The sequence below is a fragment of the Chiloscyllium plagiosum genome, chromosome 21 (assembly GCF_004010195.1).
Source record: "Chiloscyllium plagiosum isolate BGI_BamShark_2017 chromosome 21, ASM401019v2, whole genome shotgun sequence".
Taxonomy (NCBI): domain Eukaryota; kingdom Metazoa; phylum Chordata; class Chondrichthyes; order Orectolobiformes; family Hemiscylliidae; genus Chiloscyllium; species Chiloscyllium plagiosum.
Genome location: NC_057730.1, coordinates 8037518 through 8054554, shown reverse-complemented (window position 1 = coordinate 8054554; position 17037 = coordinate 8037518). Strand labels below are relative to the sequence as shown.

General features: G+C 39.1%; 1 protein-coding gene across 1 annotated transcript in view; it reads right to left on the bottom strand.

Moving 5' to 3' along the window:
• The window catches only part of flr (fleer), a 70910-nt gene that overhangs the window by 40643 nt on the left and 13230 nt on the right, over positions 1–17037 (bottom strand). The window contains exons 4-10 of the mRNA XM_043711170.1: positions 15237–15293; positions 12324–12459; positions 10777–10881; positions 8094–8222; positions 6650–6699; positions 3221–3373; positions 1368–1433 (exon numbers count right to left, since the gene is read on the bottom strand). Of these exons, the coding sequence (XP_043567105.1) occupies positions 1368–1433; positions 3221–3373; positions 6650–6699; positions 8094–8222; positions 10777–10881; positions 12324–12459; positions 15237–15293 (696 nt within the window). The remainder of the gene's footprint in view (positions 1–1367; positions 1434–3220; positions 3374–6649; positions 6700–8093; positions 8223–10776; positions 10882–12323; positions 12460–15236; positions 15294–17037) is intronic.

Below are 17037 nucleotides of genomic sequence, written 5' to 3'. Positions count from 1 at the left end.
CTTTGGTCTCAAAGGTAGGCAAATTGTTGTCTGAATGGTGGCAGTTTAGGAAAAGATGAAGGGCTTTTGCCTGAAACGTCGACTTTCCTCCTCCTCGGATGCTGCCTGACCTGCTGTGCTTTTCCAGCACCACTCTAATCTTGACTCTGATCTCCAGCATCTACAGTCCTCACTTTCGTGCAGTGTAGGAAAAGGCGAGGTGCAATGAGACCTGGGTGTCATGGTGGAACATTTTGTGAAGGTTGGCATGAAGCAGGTGGTGAGGAAAGCTAATGGCATGCTGGCCTTCATAGCGAGAGGATTGGAGTATCGGAGTAAGAATGTCTTGCTGCTGTTATACAGGGCCTTAAGTAATGCCACACCTTGAACACTGTGTACAGTTTTGGTCTCCTAGTCTGAGGAAGGACATTCTTACTATTGAGGGAATCCAGCGAAGGTTCACCAGACTGATTCCCGGGATAGCAGGACTGACAATGAGAAAAGACTGGATCAGCTGGGCTTGTATTCACTGGAAGTTAGAAGAATGAGGGAGTGTCTCATAGAAGCATATAAAACTCTGATGAGACTAGAGTAGTTATATTAGATTAGATTAGATTAGATTACTTACAATGTGGAAACAGGCCCTTCGGCCCAACAAGTCCACACCGCCCCGCCGAAGCGCAACCCACCCATACCCCTACATTTACCCCTTACCTAACACTACAGGCAATTTAGCATGGCCAATTCACCTGACCTGCACATCTTTTGGATTGTGGGAGGAAACCGGAGCACCCGGAGGAAACCCACGCAGACACGGGGAGAACATGCAAACTCCACACAGTCACTCGCCTGAGGCAGGAATTGAACCCGGGTCTCTGGCGCTGTGAGGGAGCAGTGCTAACCACTATGCCACCGTGCCGCCCACCGTGCGGAAGCATGTTCCTGATGTTGGGGAAGTTCAGAACTATGGGTCACAGTCTAAGAATATGACATAAGCCATTCAGGACTGAGATGAGGAAGAATGTCTTCACTCAGAGAATTGTGAACCTGTGGAATTCTCTCCCATGGGAAGCTGTTGGGGCCAGTTCATTAAAAAAATTCAAGAGGGAGCTGGACATGGCCCTTGTGGTTAAAGGGATCAAGGGGTATGGGGAGAGGACGGGAATGGGATACTGAGATTACATGATCATATTGAATGACAGTGCAGACTCAAAGGGCTGAATGGCCTACTCCTGCACCTATCTTTTATGTTTCTATTTATCTATCACCTGACCAGTCCATTCCTATCTTTTTATGACCTACTGATTTATGTCCCACTATCAACCAATTTTTCTAACATTTTAGCACGATAAAGCTACCTTAATAGCAATTGCCTCTGTCTAACTTACCGGTGTGAGGAACTTGTAAGTTAGATGAGCATTTTCTGCCAAGACATCAGCAGCCAGGTCAAAATACTGAAAAAGTAAATTTTTTAAAATTAGTTTTTTTTTAAATTGCACCACTAAATTATTGTTTGAAATTTGTGACCTATACACTAAACATTCAAAGTGGAATTTTACTGGTTCTTCTTCATCCCAAATAAATATCACACATATATGAAAATTATGAAATTTTGATACTTAATTACTCTACCTGTATTTTCAATTACACATTATTAAATAAAGGTTAATCAGCAAATTTGTCTGTATATGCCCATAAATGAAATTGAAGACTGTTTATTAATACTTAGACTTTAAAATATTTGTAAAGGATTGAAACGCAGATCAGTTTCACCTTTCATGTCAAGTCATATAAATCAATCTCAAAGCCAATGGACAGGAACCAAGTTCATATCAATGGTGGTGTACAATTAAACGATTAACAGGAAGAGTCTGCACAAATAGCCCTATCTCAATGATGAAGGAGCCCAGCACATCAATGCAACATGGTTGAAGTATTTGCGTCCATCTTCAGCCAGAGGAGCCAAATCGATTATCTATCTCGTTCTTCTCGTGAAGTCCCCAGCATCATAGATTCTATTTTTCAGCCAATTTGATTCACTCCACATGTTACCAAGAAATTACTGAAAGCACTGTTTATCATAAAGGTGAGGGACACTGGCAACATTCCAGAAATAGTACTGAAGTCCTGTGCTCCAGAGCTAGCTATGCCTCTAGCCAGGCTGTTCCAATACAGCAAGAATACTGGCACTTATCAGGCAATGGGGAAAAGTGTCCAGGTACACAAATCCAACTTGGCCAATTACAACCCTATCAGTTTACTGTCAGTTATCAGCAAATTGATGGCAGAGCTATCAAGTTCAGCAACAACCTGTTCAGCTGCACTGAGTTACACTGCTGCAACTTACCAAGGCTCCTTCTAAATCCATGACCTCTTTCACCTTCAAGGGTACATGTGAACACCACTATCTGCAAGCTCTCCTCCAAACTACAACCTACTCTCTTGAAACTATGTCACTGATTATTCACTCTTTGTGTCAAAATCCTGGAATGCCTAACAGCATTGTGGGTGCACTGATACTTCAAGGATGGCAACAGTTCAACAGACAGCTCATCACCAACTGCTTAAGGTCAATTAAAGATGGGAAATAAATGCTGACCTAGCCAATGGTGCTCACATTCTTTAAATTAATAAAAAAAAACAGAAGTACAAATAAACAGAACTTCTAACCTAGAGCAGTGCAGTCAGAAAATCTGTAGAATTCAATTTGCTAGCTGAAAACTTTGCCTATGTATAAGGAAACTTGTTTGTCCATTGGTCTTCTGTTTATTAAGAACGCATATTTGACATTCTGCATACTACATATAAGTTAGCATGGCAGAGATGAAGACTTATCCAAAAAAGAAGAGGTTGCTTTTGACTTTGACATGTAGAAAGATAGGCACAATTTTGGAATTTTTAAGAAATTTTTAAAAATGTAAACATTTTTTAAAAATTAAATCAAAATCTACAAAGATTACGTATGTCAGCATAAACCATTAATTTTAATTTTCTTTTTGAAACAAAACTATAACTAGCTCAACTGAGGGGAATAATATTCAGTCTCTAATTATGACTCACTTTAACATTGCTTCAGATTGAAGACAAATTGAAGACAGAGTGATAACAGCGCCAAGAAAAGCCAGACATGATGCAAAATGGAAATAACTTTAAAAGAAACAGTATGCATAAATATAAGTAATCCAGCAGTAAGTACATTATGCCACATACAAACAAGAAAAAATAATAGCAGTAAACACACTTCATATTTGCAATACAGCAGAAGCAAATTGCCAAAGGTTTCTGGTGGGAATGGGTTCTGCTGAAGTAAGAATTGGAGCTTTTCAAATCCCTCAGTAGGCTTGGAATCCATGTTCATTAGAGCTTGGTTGTGTAGAGTAACTGGGTCAAGTTCCTAGAAAGAAAATACAGTGGATGAACCCATGCTTGATTATCCTTATTCAAATAAATGACAAACTGTGAACAATACAAGCTTTCCCAAAGACATTAGATTTTGCCTCAGTCTTAAAATAAGTTAGAATATTTTGAAAGATCATCTAATTAATTTCTATCCATAAGCTAAAGGACTTGAAATGCCAACTCTGTTTCTCTTTCTACAGATACTGCCAGACCTGCTGGATTTTTTTTTAGACTCCCTACAGTGTGGAAACAGGCCCTTCGGCCCAACCAGTCCACACCGACCCGCCGAAGAGTAACCCGCCCAGACCCACTTCCATCTGACTAATGCACCTAACACTATGGACAATTTAGCATGGCCAATTCACCTAACCTGCACATCTTTGGACTGTGGGAGGAAACCAGAGCACCCGGAGGAAACCCACGCAGATACGAGAAGAATGTGCAAACTCCACACAGACAGTCACGTGAGGCTGGAATCGAACCTGGGACCCTGGTGCTCTGAGGCTGCAGTGCTAACCACTGAGCCACCGTGGATTGATTCAATGTGAGTACACTGCGTCTCTTCTGCAACCAGGGGTATCTTGAAGATCTTGTAGACATTTGTGATGTTGAGAGCTATACATGTTGCTAGTCCTGCCATTACTAGTCCACTTGTGTCTCTAAGGTAATATTTTGTAATAACTTTGCCGAATTGTATAAGTCGTGATCTATACCAACCTCAGTAAGGCATTTGACAAGGTTCCTCAAGGTAGATTATCAAAGTTAGAATACAGGGGAAACTAGCCATTTTGATAGAGAACTAGCTCAAAGGTAGAAGACAGAGGGTGGTAGTGGATGGCTGCTTTTGAAACTGGAGATCTGTGCCCAGTGGTGTGCCACAAGGATTGGTGCTCGGTCCACTGCTTTTTGTCATGTATATAAATGATTTGGATGTGAGCATAAGAGGTATAGTTAGTAAGTTTGCAGATGACACCAGAATTGGAGTTGTATTGGATAGTAAAGACGGTTACTTCAGAGTACAAAAGGATCTTGATCAGATGGGCCAATGGGCTGAGGAGTGGCAGATGGGGTTTAATTTAGATAAATGTGAGGTGCTGCATTTTGGAAAAATAAATCAGAGCTGGACTTATACACTTAATGGTAAGGTTCTGGGGAGTGTTGTTGAATAAAGAGACCTTGGAGTGCAGGTTCATAGTTCTTTGAAAGTGGAGATGGTGTTTGGTATGCTTGCCTTTATTGGTCAGAGTATCGAGTACAGGAGTTGAGAGATCATGTTGCAGCTGTGCAGGACATCGGTTAGGCCACTTTTGGAATATTGTGTGCAATTCCAGTCTCCCTCCTATCAGAAGGACGTTGTGACATTTGAAAGGGTTCAGAAAACAATTACAAGGATGTTACCAGGGTTAGAGGGTTTGAGCTGTAGGGAGAGGCTGAATAGGCTGGGGCTGTTTTCCCTGGAGTGTCAGAGGCTGAGGGGTGATCTTAGGGGTATGCATGGGGTAAATAGACAAGGTCTTTTCCCTGGGGTGAGTGAGTCCAGAACTAGAGGGCATAGGTTTAGGGTGAGAGGGGAAAGATTTAAAAGGGACCTAAGGGCAACTTTTCAACATAAAGGGTGATCAATGTATGGAATGAGCTGTTCGGGAAAGTGGTGGAGGCTGGTACAATTAAAACATTTAAAATAGATGGATACATGAATAGGAAAAGTTTAGAGGGATACAGGCCAAGAGCTGGCAAACGGGACTAGATTAATTTAGGATATCTGGTCAACATGAATGAGTTTGCCCGAAGGGTTTGCTTCTGTGCTGTACATCTACATAACTGTATACATTGTTTTGTTAGTGCACTAATACAAGGGATTGCCAACCAATTGTACGCACTTAATTGAGAATTCAGATATTTAAGACGCTTAGAGAGACAGTTTTACTTAAGCAAATTATGTTGATTGTGGCACAGGTTTGGCTTTTTCCCGACAATGTGTTTACATTCACAAGGTGGAAAGCTTCTGGTTGGAGGTTGTTCCACTTGATATATGTCTGCCTTACTGTGAACTTCAGACATTGCCTTAAGTTTATGCTGGTCTCTTGTGCACTCTCCGTTGCTGTGGCCCTATGGTTGCAGCTGTCTTCTGTTTGCTTGTGACCTGTTATAACTTCAGGTTGCATCTTTGCAGCCATAATTTTTGCACTGGTCAACCCAATATGCTTTTATCCTTTTAGCTTGAGCAGATCCTGGAATGTAGGACAAGTTTCTATTGGATGCGGCAGACTGCATTTACGACACAGTGCCACACTAGCTTTGTGTGAGCTGACTGCAGCATTAACACTGCTTGCTACATTTAACGTTTGCAGTTGCTGTTTTGCAGGTACAATGCCTTCACATTTTCTGCCATCTCCTGGAATTAAGAAAAGATGCTGTGGTTTTCTTGGAAGGGTTCAATAGATGTTGATTGCCTCAACACCTCCATTATTCATTCCAATAGTTCAGCCTCTGAAATATCACTTTTATTCCCCTTGTTACTGAAACATTGGTCTATTAATCCATGTGAAATTGATCCATTGATCCACTCTGACTCAAACTGCCCTATGGCACAGCTTTGGTTGCCCGATTCAGTCATGCAGATTGCCCAGTGCAGGAAGGCCCCCTACAGGGTGGATATGGGAACAGCAGCTTCTGGAAGCATGACCTCTCCATCTCTCACGCACAGAAAGGGAGGAAAGGTCAGATCAGAATTAGAGGAGTGATGGTTCCCTGGGGCAGGAAAGCAAATTGAATGGGTGGAATTCCAAGATTATAGTGGCAGAATTCCACCAAACTGCAGAGATTCCTTATCCCTAACTGGCGTTAGGCCCCTTCTTTGCAAACTCCAGTGGCTTTCAAAATCATTGGTTTTATCCTAGGTTCTAAAAATCTCAATAGAAATTAAAGGGTAGTGCGATTAAACAAACAAGTTACAACCTCTGAATGATTGTAACTCAAGCAAAATCAGAAAGATCTTACTAACTAGATCTGGAAGGCAAAGCATTTGCATAATTTTATCCTTTGATTTTAATTCACAAACCTCTACAACAAAGATTCAAGTAGAAAATACTGCATGGTTCAAGAGCTGGCAGGTTCATTCAGCAATACAAAAAGGAACATTGTACCCACAATTTCATCCATATTAGAATACAAGTGGATTATGTAGGCATTCTAATTACTTGAGAACACATCAAGTTATGGTATGTTTAACTGTGGATTTTTTAAAAAAGTCTTTTATAAATCAGCTTACCTCTTCGGATCGTGGTGGCATGTCTGTCAATGCTTCTTGAGCTGCTTCATCTGTTTGATGACAAGGGATGGAAAGTATGGATTGCCACTGTAGCAATATTCTACAACCATAACCCTTTGAAGCCAGATTACAAATAAATATACAATACAGAAGATCATCAGAAATAATTGCTTGGTAGCACAAAACTTAAACATTGCTAAAAAGACACAGGGAGTCAAAGCTTTACATCTTGTAACCATCAGAACTAGAATAGAAGAAACATACTTAGGAAAGAAACCCCACCAATTTATGCAGCAAATGAAGAGGGTGCCAACTGGTCGGACTAATTGGCCTGGAACAGTTAACTGTCAACCTTCATTCTTAGATTCAAGCAGGTAGATTCTGATTGGTCAGTGTGTGGACGCAGCAGTGACTGGCTGTCTCCATAAACCCCTCTCATAAAAAATGTACAATGTAGGTACAAATTCACTTCGCCTACATAAAACAGAGTCCTGTGTGTTTGCATATATATCTTGTGGCATGCAGAAATGCATCAGAATGTGAGCCTGATGATCTGAAATTGATTTCTGTTGTAACTCTTAGCACAGTCTGGATTAGTTAAATGATTTCCAAAAGAAGAATCTAATGGAGGATATATTTTTCTGAGACTTGCAAATATGGGCTGATTGAACATGATTGGCATGTTGTCTGCTGCGAATCTGCAATGGAGCATGGCATTTGATATGGTCTGCCAAAGTATCTTCATATGTAACATTATGGATAGGATTTCTCCCTAATATTGGATGAACCAATGAATCAGAACCAGAATTTCCTTACAACTGTGCTCATTTCCTCCTGTAATTTAGACAGGAGTGAGTCACAAACCTTGTTAACAGAGATTCTGCCAATTTGAGAGGGTGAAGCACATGAAGCAAGAACAATTCTGAGGAACTTTCAGGCCAGGGACACAAGATAAGTTAGTCAACATGAAGTAAGCATAAATCACAATCTTACAAATTCTTGAAAGCATATTTTAACAAAGCTATGTAAAACAAACAACTGATAAAACAGAAAAAAAGAGAAAAGTCTTTGTTTCCTTGAGAGTAATAACCCTCTGTCTATTGTCATTTTTGTAAATCACTATTATACTTCCAAGAGAGACCAGGACCTTATTCAAAACTCCAAGCAGATTTAATAAGATTCTATCTAATAAATCTACGTTTAAATTTCGCTCCTCACGAATTGCATCCCATGTATGGTTTTCATTTCAAGGTCTTAAGCTATTCCTTATGATCTGTTTGCATCAAGGAACTTGACCTGTCTCAATATTATTTAGAGGACAATGTAGTTTTTTTTCCAATTTACTTTGCAAACTTTTTGAAACATTCAAAAATTCATTCGGCCTCACTAAAAGTTCGACACAAGTTATAAAACAGTTCCAATTATTTTTGACTTAAACACTCACAGTTCTTCAGTTGGTATTCAATGGCTGCTTTAAGATTAAAAGCTTCAATCAATGCAGTTTCATGGAGCACTAATGTGTTCCCAACACTTCTCACATCAATCCCTTCAGTTGTCATACCAACACTAAGTTCTGAAAAGAAACACGATAACAAATCATGAAAGTAGTGGTGTAGTTTAATAAAGTTATATTTTTAAAAAATTAAAGAAAGCAGGGGCATTCGCTTCTGAGGCATAAAATGGAAAACTAGAAGTGTTATGTCAAACTTTCTTTAGGTCATGCTTGGGATGCTGGTTTATGGTTTCTATATTTCAAAATCGAATACAGAGCAACTGGAGAGGGTGTAAAACAAGATTTACTAGAATGATGTGGGAACTGAAAGGTTATATCTACCAGGAAAGACAGAGTTTAGGATTCTTCGCTAAACATAAAAAATGGATGACTTGAAAGAAATATTTAAGTTTATTTAATGTTAAGATATATCAGGTTTGGATTGAATTCAGACAGTTACTTCCACTTGAGTGAAACCAGGACTGGGGCGACGAATATTAGAGAGTTATTTTTAAAAAATTCAATAGGAGTTTAAGGACATATTTTTGGCCCAGCCTGCTTAGAACATAGAGCTTCCTACCAAAAGCACAATGAAGGCACGTAATATAGAAGCGTTAAGTGAGAAACTACATTAACATAAAGAAAGAAGTTGATGGAAATTTTAATGGAAAAGGTTGCAAGGAGACTCAGAATCCAATCACCAACATGAGCCTTTGGGTCAAAAGCCTGTTTCTGTGCTGAAAATGCTATGTATGTCTAAACCCAAGCAATTAAAATTCAGCATTGCAAAAGCATGATTGTTTGAACAAATCTTTCTAAACCTACAGAAGAATCATAAAGCAGTTTAACCCATGGTATTAAGACTGGAAAACAAACATTGTTTTAAAAGCTGGTACTATAACAGACAGGTGAAAATTAAATTGCTTTATTCTTTCACAGTATGTGGGCATCATTGGCAAGTCGATCATTTATGCCCCTCCGTAATTGTCCCGCAGAAGGTGGTGGTGAGCCAGCTTTATGAACCCCTGTATTTAAGAGGGTTCAGTGCTGTTAGAGATGGAGTTACAAGATTTTGAACTATTGACAATGAGGAAACAGTGATATTGTTCCAAATCAAGAGAGTGTGTGATTTGGAGGAAAATTGCAGGCGATGGCACTTCCCTGAATCTGCTTCCTTTGTCCTTCTAGGGGGTAACGGTTGTACACTTGGAGAGTGCTGAAGTAGGAGCCTTGGTTAGTTGCTGCAATTTATCTTGTAGATGGAACACACTGCTCCCATGGTGGTAGAGGTAGTGAATGTGCAGAATGGTGCAGGATGTGCCCATCTAGTGGGCATTTTTTTAATGTATTCATTCATGGAACGTGGACATTGCTAGCCTGATCAATATTCATTGTCCATGCTCAATTGTCCAGAGGCCAGTGGACAGTCAGTCAATCACATTGCTGTGCATCTGGAGTCACATGTAGATCAGATAGAGTGCTTGATGCTTTCAGCCTTCTGAATCCTTGTTGAAATGCACTTGCCCAAGCCAGTGGAGTGTATTCCATCAACCTCCTGAGTTGTACCTTGCAGATAGTGGGAGTTGGGGGTGGAATCACTCAAACTAGAATTTCCAGCCTCTGATCTGGTCTTGTAACCACAGTACTTACATGGCTGGTCCAGTTCATTTTCTGGTTAATGGTAACCCTTGAGATTATAGTAGTGGGGGAATTCTATGGTTAAGCCTTTGAATGATGAGGGAAGATGGTTAGGTTCTCTCTTCTTGGAGATGACTATTACCTGGCATTTGAGTGGTGTAAATGTTACTTTCACGCAAAGCCTCAACATTTCCAGGAATTGTTGCAGATGGACAAAGGCTGTTTCTGTATCTCTGGAGTTGCAAAGGTACTGAAAATTATGCAAACATCAATAAACATTCCATTTCTTACCTTATTTTGGAGGGAAGGTCACTGACCAAGCAGCAGAATTTGGTTGGATCTGGGGATGCTAGCTCAAGGAACTCTCACAGTTCTCTAGGGGCTGAATTAATTAGTCTCCAACAAACACAAGCACATTCCTTTGTGCTGCAATCAACAGAAGCTGTTGCCCCAGTTTTATAAGGACACCTTGATACCAAACTGAGTCAGATGGTGGAACTTCCAGTTCAGGAACATCTTGCATTTGTGTTTTCTAATTGCTTGTTGCTGCTTGTCCAATCAAAGGTTGTTTCTCATGTTTGTGCAGCAAGGATGGGAGTGAACCACTGGTGAGTGGAGGTTGTCCTCATTCTATATATGGGAACAACCTTTTTCAATTTGGTTGTCCCCACGTTTGGATCTTCCCAGTTGTTTGAGAGGCTTTCAGGGCAAATTTATCCTTCATTACCACCCCCTCCCCTACCTTGTGTGTATTTTGAGCCCTGTGTTTAACAGTCTTCCTCACTTCTTGCCAATTCTTGAACCAAAGCTGTAGATCAGAATTTGAGTGGCCCGAACAACTTGAACTGAGCATCACTTCCTTCACTGAACCAGGGTTGATTCCCTGGCATGATGGTTTGACAGAACAGAGATATGCTGGACTGAGATTCCAGATATTTTAATTTATAAGTTTTAGTGATCACAACAAACAAAAGGTAATTTGGATAAAGCATCTTGCCTGGATGTTCCCTAATCCCACGCTCTATTATTTCTGCAATGTATTTCAAAGCAGGTGCATACTGTTTCATGCTGTAATAACAGAGGGCAATATTGTAGGTCAAATCTGAAAGAAAGCACAGTGACATATTTAAACAAAATCAGAATACATCTCAAAGTTGCAAGCTGTGGCCTGCTTTAAACACTGTAGCTATCAATAAATCCAATACAACCAAAATTAACAGAGCAAAGTGCTTGGGAGTTTGCTTGGTGTAGGAGAAAGTGAGGACTCCAGATACTGGAGAGTCAGAGTCAAAAAACGTGGCGCTGGAAAGCACAGCTGGTCAGGCAGTATCCGAGGAGCAAGAGAGTCGACGTTTTCGGCATAAGCTCTTCATCCATTGAGTTTGATTAGTGTGGCAATTTAAAAGTTTAATCTTTTTTAAGGATTAAATCTCTCTTTAACAGCAATTTCTTTCAAAAGCTTTCTATATATCGTATATAAATCTATATAGAGACAGAATTTTTTAAGTATAGAAACCACACAGTGCAGAAGAAGGCCATTCAGTCCGTCAAATCTGTACTGACCATCTGAAGCACATCCCACCCAGACACACCCCATCTCCATAACCCTACACATTTTCTATTTCAACAATGGCTAACCCACCTAGCCTGAACATTTCCCTCGATACTACAGGATACTTTAGCATGAACAATCCACCTAATCTACATATCTTTGGCCCATTTTTAGGATTTCAATCTCCTTAGGCTAAATTGAAAAACTAAAGTTTCTCTCAGCTTTGTTAGGAATTGGAATCAAAAGCAACTGGGGGCAGGTGGGAATGTGGACTTCAAAGTACAAAACAGACCTTATTGAATAATGGAGGCGGCCCAAGGAGCCGTATGACCAGCGGCTTCTTATTTTCATAAGGAAAGATCACATAAAAATTCTGTATTAAAATCAACGCTTAAAAGATTCAAACCAACAGAGTGAATATTATACCCTAACATGCTGTGAAGTTCAGCCACTTGAGAATATGAATAAGAATGTTTGCATTTTATAAGTAGTACTTTTTTTAAATAAAGTAAATCAAAACTAATTTCCTTTAAAGAGTAAACAGAAAGTATCTAACCCAAAGCTGCTCAATTACCAGAATTCATAACATTGGAAGAAATAGAAAAAAGAAAAATCGAGAAAAGAGTCAGTCACCATAAGTCACAGAATTAAGGTGACTGAAGAAAGGCAGAGGTGACATGAGGAAATATTATTCTTTAAAGCTGTAAGTTGTTGCATTTAGAATGTACTGCCTGAAAAGTTATGGAAGAGATTCACCAAAATATCTGAAAAGGAATTGGGTAAATACTCAAAGGGAAACGACACAAGATCAAGAGGAAAGAGGTTAGGGATTAACTGAATAACCTTACTTTAGACTGAATGCCAATCTTCTGTGCTGTATCATTCTATGAGACTGAAAACAGAAGCGTTGGAAGGACTTCAAAACAATTCACAAAAGAAAAGCTTTACAAATACTCAGTCAACCATCAACTTTTGCGCTTCGAACAGTTTACCTGGTTTGTAGCCCACAATCTGCATAGCTGTGGTAAATTTCTTGCAGGCGTCTTCATAGTGTCCTTCCTTGTAGAGCAGACATCCTAGATTAATCTCAGTGTCTGGATCATCAGTAGTCTGCTGCTCCACAAGACTCTATAAAAATATATTTAGTTACAGCACATTCAACAAATATAAAGGAAAATGTGTTTTAGAAATGACAATTCAGGAATTATGAATAATTGTGTAAACTGCAACTTCTTTCTCATCAAAATAAGGAATAATCTGTTTCCTCAACAGAATTGAACTTTACTCTTTTAATATAGCGTCAACCAAAAGTTACAAAGCACTAAAAGAGAAACAGTCTGTTTGATTGGGCAGTTAGGAGATGAAGAGCTTGTCCTCCACTTGAGCAAATGATTCAGGACAATGTATTCACCCATTTCCATGATTTCTTACTTCAACCACCTAATCCATTCTGAATACAAAAGCAAAACATTGCAGATGCTGCAAGTGCAAATACAGAAAATGTTAGAAATAGTCAGAAACTCGGGTGAGAGAAACAGTAATGATGTTTATTTTTTGTTATTTTTTAAAATACAGAAACTCACCACCAAACTATCCGAGCAACAAACAACACAGCCTACAATAACAAAAATACCAAAATGTGTGAATCAAAATAGAGTCAATGGAGAAAAATGCACTCAGCCCCATGCTGCTCACCTCCCTACATAGTTTCTGAGGGTACTGGTGGACACCCCATGTTCCTTCTTTAAGGATTTCCAGGCATGGACATAACTGTAGGTAAGAGCCAAGAACTCAGTTTTTTGTTAAATTAACCAAATTACAAAAACTCAGCTCATTTTCCTACATTGAAACACCCAACACCAAATCACCAGATAACTAACTATCAAATAACAAATACTGCCCACTGGGGGATAGGGGAGGGGACTAAATCAAAATGGAATTTATGGGGGAAATAATGCATCCCATAGTGGACACCTCTCTATACATGGTCTATGGACTCCACAGCATTACAGAATAAGAACTCAATTCTTTGTCTAAATAGACTCCCACCAATCACAGAGTCTGCCCCTGATGAGCAATGCTTGTAACTGGTTTGTTTAATTAGTAAAGAACTCAGCTCTCTTGTTTTGCATCAGAACTAAGCTCTTATAAGATATTGTTAATCGACTTGTTCAGAGATGTTTTTACCCATCTTTAGTGAGATGGCAAGCCAGGTATCCTGGCTCAGAGGTAAGGACAATGCTATGGCGCTACAAGTGTCTTTTTAACATTAGTCTGGGCTTTGGATTACTCGTGCAGTTACATTACTACTTGTTATGCACCTATTTTCTGTTTGAACCATTCATAGTTGTTATTACACATTTGAAGCAAATCGGACTTGAACCCAAGTATCTTGGCCCAGAGGTAGTGACACTACCACTGCACCACAGGAACCCTATAGTGGAATTACCACTTTGCTACCAGTACACAAATGTCATCTGCTCTCAATCAACTCTGGAGCTGTACTGTTTGAGCCTCAAATGGACCTGTTTTCTAACTCTGACAGCAAGTCCTTATGCCTCTTGACCTTACTCTCCTTCTCTAAAACTTTTCACCATCTGACCTCAAATCACCTTACTCTGTAACTGCTAACCCCATTTGAAATCCTCATTCACTAAATGATACCAAACAAAATCGCATAATCCCAAACAAATGACAAAAACAGTACGAACTAAAAACCAGAATGTTATTTGTCACTATAAATCAAGTCAGTCTATCACAATGGGACATTGAAAGCTTCTAATGAAACTGGATATTCTGAGACAGCCAGGCATCTGTGTAAGTGAGAACTCTGGAGTTGAAAACTGGAATTTCAAGAGGGATTTGTCTGCCTGAAAGGTATTCCTTGTTTCATTACAAGGATATATAATGCACTTGTGTTTTGCTTGAGTGTTTTTTATAGCAAGGCAGTAGGGGAAATAAGTGTAGGAAGTGCTCCCCCAAGAGTCACAGTGACAACTTATGCAGACATGGCTGGTTTTATAAGTGCCTTTATGAAGCATTTTGGGCTATTTAATCACACGAGTCACACTATATAAACATTGTTGGAAACAGCTGGATTTACCTATTTAATAGTTTAATTAGTCCATGTTTGTCAACTCCTTTGCAAATGTCTTCTTTTTATGTGAAAGCACTTTTAACGTAGGCCTTCCAGTACCTGTGTGCCTAAGAAAATTTGTCCAAATATTCCAGTTGTTAGTAGCTAAGTGGCCAGCTTTGCAGATATAGCCTGAGCCATTCAAATGAAATCTTAAGTCAATGTGAAACATCAAATCAAACACAACATAAGTTATACCTTGCAAGGCAGAACTAAACATTCTATAAGGTAAACACTGATTTGGCAGATTCCACCTATATTACTAGCACTTGAATGGCAACTCTAGCCCTGTGTCTTTAATATGTAAAAGAAAAGCCCATGACATGTTATGAACAGATATAATGAGATAAGATTCTGAATCAGCAAGAGGGGAGGAGGGTTGACCAATAACTAAATCAAAGAGGAAGGTTTTGAGAAGATTTTCAAGGTGAACAGAGAGAGGTGCAGAAGCAGGAGCTCTCCCAGCAAGATATAATCAGGAAAAAGGATATTTTGGGAAGGAAAACAGAACAGAGGAAGACTGTAGAAACTGACTAGGACATAAAAATGTAATCGTCTTCTAATGAAGTACCTGAGAATGCAGATTAATTGCTTGTTGATTATTGTAGATTTCTTGCGGTTTAATGTGGGCAATACATAAACTTCTAACACAATCAGTGTGTAAGATAAATTTACAATTTACAGTTTAGATACATGATCAAGTTAAATTTCTAGATTTGTTTTAAACAGTGAGCATTTTGAAAGTAAAGTGGAATGAATCTATCCTTACTTTTGCTCCTGAAAGATCTTCTTCTCCATATTTAATTGCAGCTTGTAATTTCAACATCTGGTTAAGAAATCAGAATTACTTTATTTATCACCGTACTTTTCTTCAGAAAATCAGCTTTGCATTGTAAAATTTTAATGATTAATGATACTAAAAATAGTTCGGCATGCAGTTTACACTCGGTTGAGCTGTATTTTTCGAGTACTTCTCCTGAAATCTCAAGACCGGGCATAAAGATGCATATTTCAGGCACAAATCAAGTCATCTTCTTCATTCACTTTCTTGCATGTTTCTGAGGAGGGTCTAATAATTAATTTGGTTCTTTTGTGCAAGCTTAGTATATATTTTTCTTTAACTAGAGAAACTGGTACTACTATACCTAGCAAATTTTAAAAGCAATTTTCAAGAAGCTAAAACCAAGTTACTGCCAACAGCTGGAGTGGCATCAGCTTATTTTTGCGATTGATGACTTATAAGCTATAATAATCAAATGCACAAAGGAATATATTTTAAAGCAAAACTACATTTCAGGATCATAGAATCCCTATAGTGTGGAAACAGGCTCTTTGGCCCAATAAGTCCACATCAACTCTCCGAAGAGTAACTCAGCCAGACCCATTCCCCTACCCTATTACTCTACATTTACTCCTAACCCACCCAACATACACATCCCTGCAACTACGGGCAAGTTAGCATGTCCAATTCACCTAACTTGCACATCTTTGGATTGTGGGAGGAAACTGGAGCACACAGAGGTAACCCACGCAGAAACAGGGAGAATGTGCAAACTCCACACAGACAGTCGCCAGAGGCTGGAATTGAATCCAGGTCCCTGGCGCTGTGAAGCAGCAGTGCTACTCACTGAGCCACCGTACCATGAAATTTTGCCTAATTTCAGATTTTAAATCAACCTATTCAGGGATGTTATTATGAAGCTCTAGATAAGATGGGACTTGAACCCAGGCCTCCTAGCTCAGAGGTAGGGACACTACTACTCTGCCACAATAACCTACTTTTTTTTTTAAGTAGCAGAGCCCCATTTTATTGGTTCCTGGTAGAATGTGTGACAGGTGATATGCGATTGAGTTTGAGGGGAAACTGAAGAGAAAACAAAATATTTTGCAAATTGTTTTGCACCTCAATTGTCAATTGAACCCAAAATGGATACGTTCCACCACTGATCTTAAAGATTCTGCAGCTTACTTCTAATGGATAATTTTTGCTTAGTTTGAGAGTAGTGAAATTATTTGAGGAAAAAGGCGATGAAGGTGCAAAGAAAAGCAATAGCCTTTTTTTTTTATGCATTGCAATTTCTAAACCTTCAATTAAATTTCCAGGCTTCTGCTTTGGTTAACTTTTTATTTTGAAAAAAATCACTTTTTCAGCCCAAAGACTGAATGACAATGTGAGTTACTTTAAAAATTTCCTACTTAGACAAAGTAATTACATTAAAATATGCAAACATATAACAATCATTCTGGGGCTGTTGTGGTGCAGTGGCAGTGTCCTTACTTCTGGGAGAGATGATTCAAGTCCTCTCTGTCTCAGAGGTATTTCATAACATTTAGGAATAGGTGATTAAAAATAATTCATAACAATATTGTGGTACCAAAAATAGAAACACTAAATAAGCAGGCAACAGTAGTGGTGAGCAGGATATTAAAGAATAGAAAATTCTTAGTTAAAATAATATCAAAATCAAAAATCAATAGAGCTATTGCTGCATTACAGGCACTGAAGTACATGTAAATATTCTTCAAATAAATGTATTTCTTCAAGAACCCACAGCATGTTTGCACTGGAT